At 34.0% G+C, this 15,363-nt stretch overlaps 1 protein-coding gene and 1 long non-coding RNA gene across 2 annotated transcripts; both read left to right on the top strand.

Moving 5' to 3' along the window:
- Positions 1-554: 554 nt before the first annotated feature.
- Positions 555-3,309, top strand: LOC125196267 (pyruvate dehydrogenase E1 component subunit beta-3, chloroplastic-like). The gene is made up of 4 exons (XM_048094715.2): positions 555-852; positions 1,167-1,270; positions 1,384-1,427; positions 2,129-3,309. The coding sequence occupies exons 1-4, from the start codon at positions 768-770 to the stop codon at positions 3,099-3,101; spliced, it is 1,206 nt and encodes a 401-aa protein (XP_047950672.1). The 5' UTR covers positions 555-767; the 3' UTR covers positions 3,102-3,309.
- Positions 3,310-5,778: 2,469 nt separating this feature from the next.
- LOC148929468 (uncharacterized) lies at positions 5,779-6,731 on the top strand. Its single transcript, XR_016137619.1, has 2 exons — positions 5,779-6,144; positions 6,347-6,731. It is a non-coding gene; the product is annotated as an uncharacterized LOC148929468 (long non-coding RNA).
- Positions 6,732-15,363: the final 8,632 nt, after the last annotated feature.

Raw genomic sequence — 15,363 nt, 5'->3', positions numbered from 1 at the left:
TATGAGCCCATTCACATTGGAAGTACTACTCCCTCCGTTCCATAGTAATATAGTCATTTTGCTATTTTGGTAAGTTCCATAGTAATAGCGTTATTTCTCTTTTTAGTAAAAGTCAACATATTTTTTCACACCTACTTTACTCTCTCTTATTTTTTTTCTCTCTTCATCTCTCTACCTTTTTCATTTTCCACTTTATTCTCCCTTACTTAACTCACCTAACACAATTTTTTTTAATCTGCGTACCGAAAAGAAACGCCTCCATTATTATGGAACGGAGGGAGTATCTTTTTTCCATATAGCTGAATTGGGTATCGACGTTGGGCCAGGCCCATTAGAGTATATTTGTCGATCCATTAGTATAAGAAATAAGGCAGCGAAAACGGAATTGACCATATTACCCTTGATCCATTTGAATAACGGATGTCTTTCTTATTTACCATGTTACCCTTTATTGTGCCACGTGTCTAGTATTAATTGGCTATCAGGATTCTAGAGCAGTTGATCGGATTCAGAGGATTCAGCAGCATGATTGAACTGAAAACTTGTGGTGCAGCAATCAGCTCTCATACTGTTCTTACCTCTTCAGCTACTTTCCTCTTCACCGCAAATCGCCGCAGCGTCTTCACCAGCTCCTCCGCGAAAACGTGAAATTCATGTTTTTTTGGGAGCAATTTCTTAGTTTTTGCTATTTTGATCAGTAAGTTGCAGCGTTTGCACAATTGAGGAGCTTCGGATCGTCTAGCATCTCTAATTCTCGAATCTGTTGAATGGCGGCCGCGATTCTACACGGAGTTGGAGCTACAACGCCTCTCTCATCGGTCAATTACAATAATTCTCGCAGATCGCTCCCAGGTTCTGGTGTTTCGGGTTTTGTTTGTAGTACTAGTGTTGTTTTGTTATTTCCTCTTATTGTACTTAGAAATTTGCTGGATTTCCCCTTTCCTTGAGTAATTGCTTTGCGTTATTGTAGCAAGCTCTTGTTAATTCAGTTATTTGTGGCTGTGTGGGATGATTTTGATGATTCATTTTCGAAAATCCTAATCGTTATGTTAGCCCTAGTTTGTGTATATGCTGTTCTGGTTTTTGTATTCAACCAGTTTTATCTACTTAAGTGTAATTATTTAGATTTGGTTTTGATGTTTCCTATTTTTATCAATATATTCCAGAGAGGAAAAGAGCTTCATTTGTCATTCAATGCTATGGGAGTTTGTCGTCTAGGTCGAACATCGGCATTAACAGGGCGGCAAAGTTGTCAACTAATGCAGTTGCAGTAAGTTTACCATTAACAAAGCAGTGTGTGCATTCCCATTCCAACGTATATTCATCTCTGACTAGCTATTTGTAACTATCCTAATTTGTTGTGTTGTTCTTGTTTTACGGCAGACGAAGCAAGATAACGTAACAGCTTCTACTCCATCCAAGCCCGGGTACTTCTTGTTTTTCTACTTTATTCAAATCTAGCCTCAGTTTACGGACCAATTACTGATAAGTATGCTGCCATTTTTTATTTGGATGAAGATCTCAAAGATGTTTGTTTTTCGTCATAAGTGAAAAAGAATGAACTAATGAAATTTGGACAGTCTTATTCCAAGCTTACTCTGTTGCTTGTTATGCTAGTCTGAAAATTGATTATTGAATTAATACATCACTTCGTTTAACCCCATAGAAAATTTATGACCTTTTCTTCGCTTAACAGGGATCATATGTACTTTACCTTTTCTTCCTAATAGTCATATAGTCTGGTATGATTAGTTGATTCTAGAATCAACTCCTCTAATAGTTCTTGTAACTTAGATGGTCCCCATTTCTATACATCTATGTCAATTCGTTAATAACTATGATTTCAGATTAGGAGTCTTCATGCCGTTAACCTAATTCATAGGAAAGTCTCAGGATTATGCATGTTGAGTAAGTGAGTTACACAAAACTCAAATTCTGAACCATTAATAATCCCTTGAGGAGATTCTCATTGTGAGTGTTTAAACCAATCAGTTATCTGTTTAGAATTAGGGTGGAGTCACACTTGGATTTGTGTCACTAAAATCCGATTGTATTAACTTATTGACACCTCTTAATTAATTGAGATGAGAATATTTGACCATTCATTACTTGCCATGACTGCTCCCAGGCATGAACTTTTGCTTTTTGAGGCTCTCCGTGAAGGGCTGGAAGAAGAGATGGAACGAGATCCCCGGGTTTGTGTCATGGGTGAAGATGTTGGCCACTATGGAGGATCATACAAGGTGACAAAGGGCCTGGCAGACAAGTATGGAGATCTCAGAGTCCTCGACACACCCATTGCTGAGAACTCATTCACTGGCATGGGCATTGGAGCTGCCATGACTGGATTGCGCCCCATTGTTGAGGGAATGAACATGGGTTTTCTCCTTCTAGCCTTCAATCAGATCTCTAACAACTGTGGCATGCTTCACTACACATCTGGGGGACAGTTTAAAATACCAATAGTCATCCGTGGACCTGGAGGTGTTGGTCGACAGCTTGGAGCAGAGCATTCACAGCGTTTGGAGTCATATTTCCAGTCAATTCCTGGGATTCAGATGGTGGCTTGCTCGACGCCCTATAATGCCAAGGGTTTGATGAAAGCTGCTATTAGAAGTGATAATCCTGTTATTCTCTTTGAGCATGTCTTACTCTACAATCTAAAAGAGAGAATCCCAGATGAAGAGTATGTATTGAGTCTCGAGGAAGCTGAGATGGTCAGAACAGGAGAGCACGTCACCATTCTAACATATTCTAGAATGAGATATCATGTTATGCAAGCTGCTAAGACTCTGGTAAACAAAGGATATGATCCTGAAGTCATTGATATCAGATCACTGAAGCCATTTGATCTTCACACCATTGGGAATTCAGTGAAGAAGACTCATCGTGTGGTCATTGTTGAAGAGTGCATGAGAACGGGTGGAATTGGTGCCAGCTTGACAGCTTCAATAAATGAACATTTCCATGATTACTTGGATGCTCCAATTGTGTGTTTGTCATCTCAGGACGTGCCAACTCCATATGCCGGGACTCTGGAGGACTGGACTGTTGTTCAACCTGCACAGATTGTTGCTGCTGTTGAGCAGCTCTGCCAGTAGTACCTAACATCCATTCTTGATTTGTACGATTGCCAAATTTTGTGATAAATCATAGGTTTGTTCGAGTTGCTTTTGTTTGAGATGTGTGCTGTTTAAGTAAGTCAGACAGGCTTTGTAGTTGTCTTTTCTCTTTCTAGAAGGGAAATTGATGTTAGAAGTGGTGTAACTTTAAAGATTTTGTTGTATGAATACCTTTGAGCTTGACGTACATGCCAGATGAGTCTGTAATATTAAGTTGCATATGCTGACTGGTGCAGTTTACGGCGAAAGAGACCAGCACGATTCTTCTAATAACAGATTTCAGAATGCAGTCATGCCTAGCTTCCTGTTCTGTAATAGTAATTGTTTTTATCACTAATATCTGCAGGGACATGTTTACACGGAAAACAACCAGTTTCGGATCCATAGGAGGGCTTTGTGACCACCTCTCCATTGCTAAGTAGTATTTCCCTTCGCATCCCCTCTTCTAAACTTAAACATTTAACTTTTTTTTTGTTTCGTTACTCGTTTAATTCCCCTGTATCATCTAGAATGAAGCTCTCTAGCACATCTATATCTGGATTATGCAGAAATTGCTTACTTATGATCAATGAAGGTGGAAACTGTGGATTTGGAATGTATTTCGCACCTCACTTATTTGCATAATCACTTATCTCACCTCACTTATTTGTTTCATTACTCGTTTTATTCCCTCGCATCATCTTGAATGCAGCTCTCTAGCACATCTATATATGGATTATGCAGAAATCGCTAACTAATGATCAATGAAGGTGGAAACTGTGGATTTGGACCGTATTTGCTTATCGCACCTCACTTATTTGCCCAACAGATTGCAATCACAGTTTTCTATATCATGCCACAGCTATGATCGAAGAAGTAGCTTAACTAGTAGGATTGCTGTGCTCATGCTTCCTTCTCGTTTACATAGTGACATGGCTCGTGGCATAGCTCAATGAGCGTAGGCGTAGCTTACACTCATAGTATTTTTTATCATATCACATCAATGGTCCATGAAGTAGCCTACTAGTAGGCTTGCCCAGTTCATGCCTCCTTCCTTGTTTACGCTGTGACATGGCTTGTGGCATTGCTCAACGAGTGTAGGCGTATCCACGCACATGTGAACACGGGCATTGTCTGATTCGATACATGCTCTCAGCACATCAGGTGTTTGTTTGTTGGTGTGGACTGTGGATTCCCAGCATAATTTTGTTTTACATTGCTCTACGATATTTAAATCGCGCTGCTTCTTGTGCGTATTTAATAATGTTTGGTTGCGTTTTGCTGCATTTATACTCTCCATGTGGAGCAAAAGATAACCATATCTTTTTCTTTGTCTGCTCAAATCTTGTCCTCATATCATCTCTTTATCTGCCTAATCTGTGTCTCAAGAATCACATGTAGATCAATCTTGTATTTGCATTGTTATTATACTTGGCCAAGTTTCCTTCTCTCTCAGGCAAAGCAGATATTTAGTACTAGCACATTGGGCACAAGTGGCCTTGAATGCTCCTGGTTATCATTGAATTCTTTTATTCTGTTACACAAAGCACTCTGTTTCTTTAAATATTAGGTTGCCAAAAACAAATATGTACAAAACATAGGGTCTAAACCAAACCAAACAATTATCTTTACTTTTATTTTTCAGGATTTGGAATTAAATTTCTTGACTTGTTTCAAATTGATCCTTAGATACACTATTTCATAGTCCATCCCTGTATGAATAGTAGTCTTATTTTTTTCTAATACTAGTTTCTAGAAATATGAAGAAATGTAAAAAAATGAGTGGAATGCGTCTCATTTTTTACATACTCCGTATTAGTTTTACATTGAAATGTGAGATTTACTTCTATTAACTGACGAACCAAAATAGTAAAATTAGATTAATTGCCACATAACTTAATACTTCAATTAAGCTTTGTGAGAAGTTAGTATATGTAAATGCTAAATATGGAATGAGCAAAAATCTAAAACGCAATAAATTCGTGTGTCATTACATAATAAACACAATCGACACAAACATTATAGACACTAGTTGTCTTAATTAACTATCTTCCACAATAAAGTTTGAGATATTGACATCTAATATCACGAAACTTTCAAAAAATTGGGTTTTTCCCACGAACTTTAAAATTGACAATTAATATCACGAACTTTACCCCCGGTTTATTTTTTTCCCACGAATGGAAAAATTCCCACAAATAATATTATGATCGGATTTGTTTTCGTAATTTATCTGATAACAATTTTGAGAACTTCAAGTTTTTCAATCTTTGAAGATAGTTTTTCAACCCTCCAAAATTATTTTTCAATCTATTAAAATAACACGAATTTTTTCATTCGTGGGAAAAAACAAACCGGGGGTAAAGTTTGTGATATCAATTTTAAAGTTTGTGGGAAAAACCCAACTTTTTGAAAGTTTTGTAATATTAGATGCCAATATCCCATAAAGTTTTATATTTCTGCTCAAAATTTCAAGATTGAGTCACCATGTATAGTAGAATATCTTATTACGTTATATCCAGATGTATTAAGATTCAGTTCTGTGTTTTTTTAATTATGATTACACGTGTAGAAGTGAGGTAAAGTTGCATGCAGAAGAAAGCAAGATTTGATCAGCTGAAATCCACGCGATGCATGCATGCAAAATCACGAGAAGTTGTGTGTCGTGACATTCACTCATTTTGTTTGGTTTTATACTTCTATAACTCTAACCAGTGTCGTCTCATGCCCATTTTGTAAGGATATATGGGAACATCCTTTGATTCATTCTCTCACTTCAGCATATAATGCCTCGTGCCTTCAACAGATATATGCAGTGGCGGATTCAGAATTTCGATTTTGAGGTGCGACAAAACCCTTTGGATAATGTCTGACACACGGATGAGCTAAAGGGCATTATCGGGAAAGTTTACAACATGGTTACATAATTTATACTTCGAAGCCTACTCCAAACACATGTCTGGGATGAACGAGACTCGACTAAAAAAGCGCCTCCGATTTCTCGTTTCTCTTCAAAAACAATTGGGATTCTAGATGCGTGCAAGTAGTTTATTTTAATTTAATCGTGTTATTATTTCAGTTATGTACTTTATTTAAATTTTATTGAATTTTAATCGGTATATTAATTTACTTGGTATATATGAATGTGCATAATTGCAAGATATATGAAATATGGATTTTAAAAAAGATATATAATTCATGAATACTGCAACAAGTGATTATTTTTTTTTTTGGTTTGACCACAGGTGTACCGAACCCACCTTTTGCGGAATCCGACTAATCCTGCTCGACCAGGTTTGCGGATTAAGGCCGAAAGTCTCCCAGCGGGTGGTGGGGTTTGAACCCGTGACCTCAAGGTCACCACAGCTCCGCGCTGCCAACAGCGCTACAACCCGTTGGTACTGCAACAAGTGATTAGATGAGATGAAATGTTCATAGAGTTGTACTTGTGGATGTTATGTAGTAATATAGGAGTATATTATTGAAGGGATATATGAGTCCATAAATTATGTTACTCTAAAATGGCTGTAAAATAGAAAGAAGCTACGTAGATTAATTTCACAAACATACCTTGTTTTATTAATTTCTTTCTTAATTTATGGTGGCAATTGAACAATCTTACTTCGGAAACGCCAAAATTATCCACAAGGTCGTTTTTTTGACATGTGTATATGAATTCTAGTTATATCAATAAGCATATCTCGATTAATGTATCAATCTAGTCCCTAGATATCTTAACTTATGTACTATATAATAATTTATTTAGCATGACAATGCATGGTAATAACGACAAATTAGTCCTAATATCTATAAGGGGCCGTTTTTACTTGTATTTCATTAGTTTCAACTTAGTTAAAATTACCTTAACTTTGATTTATCTAGGTAAGTTTGAGCCATATCTCAGTCTCAATGTGCCTCAGTATGTCCGATGATAATTATTTTGATCCAAATACTGATTATCGACACGACAAGCTATTGTCTCACAAACTAGCTAATTAGATGCAAGCCTCTTATTGAGGTGAACTCCTTTTTGTTCCCACCGTACATAGTATTAGCATCCGTTTCCAGCTGTCGCTCATCCATTTAATTTAATGAAATCAAGATAGATTCTATTTTGAATATTAATAACATAAAAATTAGGTAAGTTTGAGCCATATCTCAGTATGTCCGATGATAATTATTTTGATCCAAATACTAATTATCGACACGATAAGCTATTGTCTCACAAACTAGCTAATTAGATGCAAGCCTCTTATTGAGGTGAACTCCTTTTTGTTCCCACTGTACATAGTATTAACATCCGTTTCCAGCTGTCGCTCATCCATTTAATTTAATGAAATCAAGATAGATTCTATTTTGAATATTAATAACATAAAAATTAGGTAAGTTTGAGCCATATCTCAGTATGTCCGATGATAATTATTTTGATCAAAATACTGATTATCGACACGATAAGCTATTGTCTCACAAACTAGCTAATTAGATGCAAGCCTCTTATTGAGTGGACTCCTTTTTGTTCCCACCGTACATAGTATTAGCATCCGTTTCCAGCTGTCGCTCATCCATTTAATTTAATGAAATCAAGATAGATTCTATTTTGAATATTAATAACATAAAAATTAGCTGAGTTGAGATATTTGAGCCTTTTTCATTATTTTTTAGAAGGAATTGATTTTAAAATTTATTGGCGTGCAAGTTAGAGCCGACAAAGGCCGTGCAATTAAAGGAGTACATTTTTTTTTTTGAAATTATTAGTAGTTCCATTTTTATGAGTTTAATATATTAATACACCTGTAATATTTGAATTTTCACAAAATAAAACATTAGAGCGTTACTCTCTGGTATGACTTCACTACAACATATCAAATACTGTCACCTAAAATATAGTACTACTAGTATAAGGAAACTATCATTTTATAATCACAAACTATTTTAATTTTGTGAAAAAAATATCCTTTATAAACCATCAAATTATAAATTAAAGTAATACTATGTTTTTAGCAACTCAGGATTTTTTTTTTGTTATAAGGAAACAATTTAGAATTCAAAGAGATATTTTTTCATTAAAATACCATATGAAACTTAACCTATACTATTAAACAAAGGTGATTTGTTTTTGATTGACTTGCATAGAGAAACATGGGCAGAGCGCAATGCACCTAGTCCTATGTAGATTCCTATAGCCTAATACAAAAACATGAGTAGAGCAATGCACCTAGTCCTATGTCGAAACCTAGCCTAATACAAAATTTGGTTCCCATTATAATTTACAATACGTGTCACTAATGTAGGCACATGATGAAGCATAACAACCCTCTCAAGAAGACAACCTTCTCAAGATAGCTTTCCCTTTATTCCATTGTAAAATATATTTGATTCTACGCATATGGTCTAGTATGCATTATAGATCATAATAAATTAACCGAAATTGGGAAAAGGAAAAAAGAAATTCGGGAATCTCACGGTCCTCCTACATCATCGGGCGCTTAAATCTGACTAAACAGAGTTCGAAAGGGCAGCCGACGAGCGAAATTCCGCAACCCTAATCGAAAGGGCGCCGTAAAACCGTCGAGTAAACCTCGTCACATGATACGTGGAGCCCTAACCGTTACACTCTCGTGTCATTTTCTGAACGCACATTAATTAGTACAGTCTATAGATCGATGATCGTGCATGTGTGGTATGGCCATATCAATATACTATCCTAATACAAACCCAATGAGTGTGGTTGAGTGGTAGAGACTCGTCTATTCTTAATCAAATGTAAGTGGATCGAATTTTGATTTTGGACATATAATAGTAGCTTTAAATCCTTAGTCAATTGTCTTACCTTCTAAGATGTCTACAAGTCAGCAAAGAGATTGATCATTGAAATAGTTGGTGAATGTTCTAGTTATAATATAAAAAAGTACCATTTCAATACACGTGGCGTGCATTCGTGACGGCAACATGACAATATAGAGGGGTAGTTAGTCTTGGTATCTTCCAAGGTGGTAGGAAGTTCTCTGTGGGCAATAGCTTGAATTGAGGGGAGTTTGTGCCTAACAGAAGACAAGGGTGCGGTTATGGTCAGTCTAAATTATATGCTTTCAAAGGTGACGATGTTTTCTGCTACAAATTATGGGCAAAGTTTGATTTCAAAGAAAGTGATAAATAGTTTAGTCTATTCTCCTTTTCTTTTCAATTAAGGTAAAAAATAAAAACATTCAAATCTTGAAATTGGCGAGCATATTGTTTGTAATAAAACTAAATGAGACTTGTATTATAATATTGACTAAAAATAGCAAATACGATTCTTATTTAATATCTTAAGTATTTGATTAAGTTATGATTGTTTTTTATTGTACACCTTCATGTCACATCGCAACGACATCTATAGTGAATTAGTGATCATTGTACCCTATACTGCACAACATAATTAGACCAACGTGGTAAAATATCTTACGCGTATATAATTAAATATAATAGATATTTACGATATAAGTTTTAAATAAGTATCGTGCATTTAATAAGAAATAACTCCAAGATTCGAAATGACACTAATGAAATTAAAATATGATCAATTTGCATAACATAATTACTTGATGAGTTGATGTGTCCTTTTTTTGGAGATTAATTATTTACAATATTTGAATTTGCTATTCATCCATCTAATAGATCTTAACCTAGTAAATGATTTGGCACATGACTCCTTTATTACACAATATTAACCGATTGAGTCCAGTTGATTTTATACTTGATGAATCAATTCTATCTTATATAGCACCTATTTTCATTGGCGGATCCAGGATAATGTGATCGGGTTCAACCGACCCCGTCGCAGATCTATTAAATTTGATTTTTGGAGTTATCGATAACCCCATAACGTGACAGCTCTGCCTCAATTCCTTTCAATACTAGAAGTTCACTTTCGTTCTTCATTCCCGAACCATCCATTGCTAGCAACGATTGCTGCACTGTCAACACCTTCCGACAATCTTCTTCATTGTGTCTAATTTTACGAATTTTATTATTTGGATCTCCCGTTACATATTGCATATGGATTTATGCCGTCTTGAAATTAAATGTTCTATCTAATACATACATCATCTCGAAAACCACATAAATTAACCTAAGTCGACATCAAAAGTTAGCTAGGGACATTTCGTGTTTCCTCCACCATGACCCAAACACAAATAAAATTAAACCTAATTGGTGCCACGAGACACACATTATGGTTGACCTTAATAAATCCATCTTCCTTAAAAAGCAGAAAACCTAATCAATCAATTAGTGGAAACTCCAGTTCATCATGCTTAATTATCTATTCCTTTAATTCCTCTTTTGATATTATCAAGGATAAAAGTCAATCTCATAGGGCATATATAGACATCACTTATCCAATCCATATATTTATTTTTAATTATCAAACAATTATAGATAACTTAAACCATACAATGCTCGACAAACCCTGTTTTTTTCAGTATACTCGACTCTAGTGCTCGATAAACTCTGTTTTTTCCAGTACTCCCGACTCGGAAAGACCTTTTTATTTCTCTTACTATTATTAATATTGTAAACTACTATTATCGGAGGTCATACTTGAAAAGTAATATTGGTCTACTATTTCTATTGCAAATTAAAGTATGTTTTAATTGTGATATATATTAGTATTTGACCGACCACGGCATCATAATTGATTACACACTTTGAACTAACTTTTCAAATCTGGTCCCTTTTTATTTCAATGGTGCTCTCGAAAGTTTTTTTCACACATCCATATGTATGTGTGTGTCAAGATAGAGAAAGAGAGAGACTTTTTTATTTAAGTTAGATTGGATTATTATCCCCATAGCCGAAACAAAAAGGCAGTAATAGTTTAGTTGGAAAAAGTTATATATGTGCGCCACTCCCATTATTTCTCTCATTCAATTAATTAATAATGTTTCTAAAATTATAAATTATTTGTGCGTACTAAACTACTAGTAGTATATTAATGAATAGATAAACCCTATTAAGGATAACATTAATTTGCAATTTAAAGAAACCTAGCATGCGACTGCAAGCACCCACAGATGGAATTCTTGCTTAAAATATACTTGAAGGCAAATTAAAGTTAACGATGAAACACGATTTAGTTGGTAAAATGTATCTACTACAATCACTTTACAGGGTTTCGAATCACAATAACTAGAGGTAAATATTGGAGAACTAGTATTATTGATTATTTTTTAAATAGTACATTTATAGTATTTCATTTCGATTTTGACATGTGATGCAATTTGTTCTTTAATTTCATTACTGAGAAGTAATAAAGTTTTAAATCTTATTGATTAATTTATTTGGATTGGTAGCTATTGTGAGTTCCACTAGACGCAAATGCTTCTTGTAGTGGGTGTGGAAGAGCATTACAAATTAAACATCAATCAATAATGGAAATATATATATATACAAACACAAAAATATATTTATTTTTAATAGCTTCACCCCGAGATCTATGGAGTGTGACGAACGACATGATGCACATTGAGTTTTAACTTTCTAGTAAATGCAAATTTGTAACAAGCAATAGGTAAAAACATAAGATAAAAAACGAAAAAGAAAATTCAGATTGAGATTGATGCGAACTTATATATTACTATTACTTTTATATTTCGCACATGCATTGAATATTATATTATTTGGATTATCACTGAAAATTCACCTCGTACAATTTTTCCTCCAAAATTTCATCCATATAATCATTAGATAATTAACTCAAATAATATAATGTTACTTATAACATGATTAAATATTTTATGCTATTAAGTCTTTTATGATTTTAAAAATTATTTGTACTACATCATTTTATTCCAATTTTTCGAATCTATCATAATCTATAGATATATCTATTCATGCTACACGAAGTTTTTTGTAATTTCCATGTTTATTTTTATTCAAATACTATTGCTTTCATGATTAAGGTTGAATATGAACGATTATGGTATAGGGGAGTGTTAGGGTACCATCACCTCTTAAAATAACACCATACCACCATTCCTAGCCAATTATTTGTACATGTGGACGAATAATAAGCTGCCATGTAATAAAAAAGGATAAAAAACACGGTCAACAATATGCAACACTGTATACAACAATTTTTCTCGGCCAGCAATATCCAACACGCTATATAGCAATCTATAGGTTGTTGTATAGCGTTTATAATATTATTATATAGTATTTATAATATTACTATATATATAATATCACGATGTCATTTTAAGAGATGTTATCATTTTAACATATACGTCATGGTATATATATGAAAAGATGGTCTATTTATGAAATAAGAAGTAAATATCAAGAAGACAGTAGTATTTTTTGTCCATGTTTTATATTATAGTGTAGGACCCACAAAATTCCCGGAATTTCGGCGCTAAGTAAGGTAATATGAACACCTGCCTCAAACATACGACGGCTGTTGTCGGAATCGCACACTACCTTATAAATTACTAATATAAAAATTAATTATATTTTCATATCACTACTACCACTTAAATTGTTTTTATATGATGGTAATAGTAATAATATTTGTTTCTTTCACTTTAATTTGTTATTTTTGTTTTGGTCGTCTCTGTGTTGACCGGTTTAGTGGGCCATGCTTTCGCGTGGACTTCACGTGAGCTTCATGCATATATGACTAATGTAATTTGTCTCTAATTAAATGGTCAAAACCTCGATTTTTCGAAACTACACAAAATCCTCAGATTCTGCGCTATACCATGGATCGACATCGGTTTTCTTTAATTGTACATGTTGAGGAAATTTGTTTTATGGTGAACTATAATTTATTATTGTGTCGATTCGTTTTCAACATCTAGTGCGAGAGGGAGGAAAGGACAACGTGACGGTAAATACTCCCTCCGTCCCAATAAATATGAAACGTTTGCTTTTTGATACAAGATTTTATGTAGTGTTGTTTTATGAGTTAAAGAAGAGAGAGTAAAGTGAGAGAGAGAGAGAGAGAGAGAAAAGTAGAGATGAAGTTATTTATATTTTAAAAAACGTTTCATTTTTAATGGACAACCAGAAAGGGAAACATTTCATTTCTAGTGGGATATAGAGCGTATATTTGAGCAAAATTACCCTCTTATGTTGCTATATTAAGACAATTTAAGTTGGTATAAGTGTTTTTGAAATCACGACACGAGAGGTTACGTCGGTATAATAAGTATTATTAAAATCACGGCACCAATCGCAATTAATTGAATTTTTAAAAAGTATATTATAAGATAGTTATGGAAGAATAAATTCCAGCTAATTATAGTGAATCGATGAAAAACTAAACCTAACATATGATTAGTTGTGATCATATTATTCAAAACCAATTACTCCCTCCGTCCGCCATTAAGAGTTCCAGTCATTTTTGCGCACTCTTTTTTTTAAAAATGATAATAAATACTCCCTCCGTCCCCGATTAAGAGTCACACTTTGACCGGACACGAGTTTTAAGAAATGTAAAGAAAAGTTGGTTGAAAAAGTTAGTGGAATGTGGGACCCATTTTTTTTATATTGATTTTATAATAAAATGTGAGTGAATTGAGTTAGTGGAATGTGAGACCTACTTACTATTTATGGTAAAAATGAAGTGCGTCTCTTAATTGGGGACATACCGAAATGAAAAAAATGTGACTCTTAATCGGGGACGGGGAGAGTAGTTAAAATGGAGAAATTGTAAAGTAAGAGAGAGAACAACTTAGATAAGACTCTTCTCAACATTATTCTCTCTCTTACTTTTACCATTTCTCCACTTTAACTATTTATTATCATTTTTACAAAATGAGTGCGCAAAATTAACCGAGACTCCTAATGGCGGACGGAGGGAGTAATAAAGGAGTATGATTTAATTTTATAAATCTAAGTGGAGGAGGAGGCGGAGGTGAACTTTATACATACTCCGCCACTCTCAAGTAAGAGTCCTATTTAGAAGGGAAAAAAAAATACTAATAAACTTATTTTTTTCATAAACCTCTTAAGTGATGTAAAACTTCTAACTTTATTCCATCGTCAAATAAAAAAAATTATCCATTTTCTTGATATAATTTCTTACCTCTTTGGACCAACCGTCCATGGTGTGAAAAGGGAAGATGATTACAATAAAGTCCCTACTTTTTATTGTAAATAAAATCCTATTCGTCAAAATAAAAAGAAAGATGATGTTTTTAGTCCAAGTCACCAGTGATCTTTTTACTCAACTTTCCTCAAACTCTCACTTTTTAGGTTGTTTTTTTTTTTTTTCATTTTTAACACTCAAAATAATAAATATAAAAATAAATTGAAGTGGAGTGAGAATTGCATGTGCTATTAAAGTTGTGGCTTATATTCAATCCGCGGCAAATTAAAATCCTAATTGCTAATTAGTAAATTAGTACTAATTACCAAAATAAAAATCATGCGCTTACTTCACTGTTTTCCCACCACTCATTTAATTGCCTAACTATACCCTAATTGTCCTAAAATTAACGGTAAACTGCATAACTAGAACTATAAAGTTAGGCTGAAAAAGGAGAGACATAAAGTTTTATGGATTGGCTTGATTAATTTCAACCATATAGAAAAGCAATGATCAACTTATTTCGGTGAGATGTCATTTCCGAAAATTTAAACATACACGTAAGTCTAGGATAAATAGATCATGCAGAATTAAATAATTAATTATGATATTATTATTATTATTGAGATCACCTCAACTAGCTAGCCTAACTAACAAGATGAATGAAAAAGCTTTCCAAATTTAATAATGACCGTGGCAAACTATTGGCCTTGTATTGTCTTCTTAGATTCGTCCACGTACCTAGCTAATTAATCACTCTATTGCAATATTTAATGATGGATTTTGTGCCTAATTAACAGTCATATTTTAAAATTTTATAATATTTCCTTTAATCACGGCTTAAAACTTTGAGATATGAAGTTGTGTTGGTAATAAATGCATAAAAATGAAATACTCATACTCCTATAATATGGGATGGCCCGAGAAAGAATACAATGACAAATGTAGAAAATAATGAGAAGTAGTGGTGGACCCATGATTTTAATGTTGGAGTCTTAAAAAAATATCTTGGCTACACTAATGTTAATACTTGTGATATAGTATTTCTCAACATCGGTGGCGTTTGTGGCTGTGAGATACTATGAGTTATGAGAGAAAAAGTGTTGACGTTGAAGGCGACAGATTATTTATTCCTATGTAGTCCACAATCATTCAATCTCCCACAGGGATTGCTATTAGATATTATACGCT

This window comes from Salvia hispanica, chromosome 4, assembly GCF_029641045.1.
Source record: "Salvia hispanica isolate PSC_SH4W2 chromosome 4, Shi_PSC_v1, whole genome shotgun sequence".
NCBI classification, from domain to species: Eukaryota; Viridiplantae; Streptophyta; class Magnoliopsida; order Lamiales; family Lamiaceae; genus Salvia; species Salvia hispanica.
The sequence above is the reverse complement of the archived record's forward strand: the minus strand, read 5'-3'. Positions and strand labels throughout refer to the sequence as shown.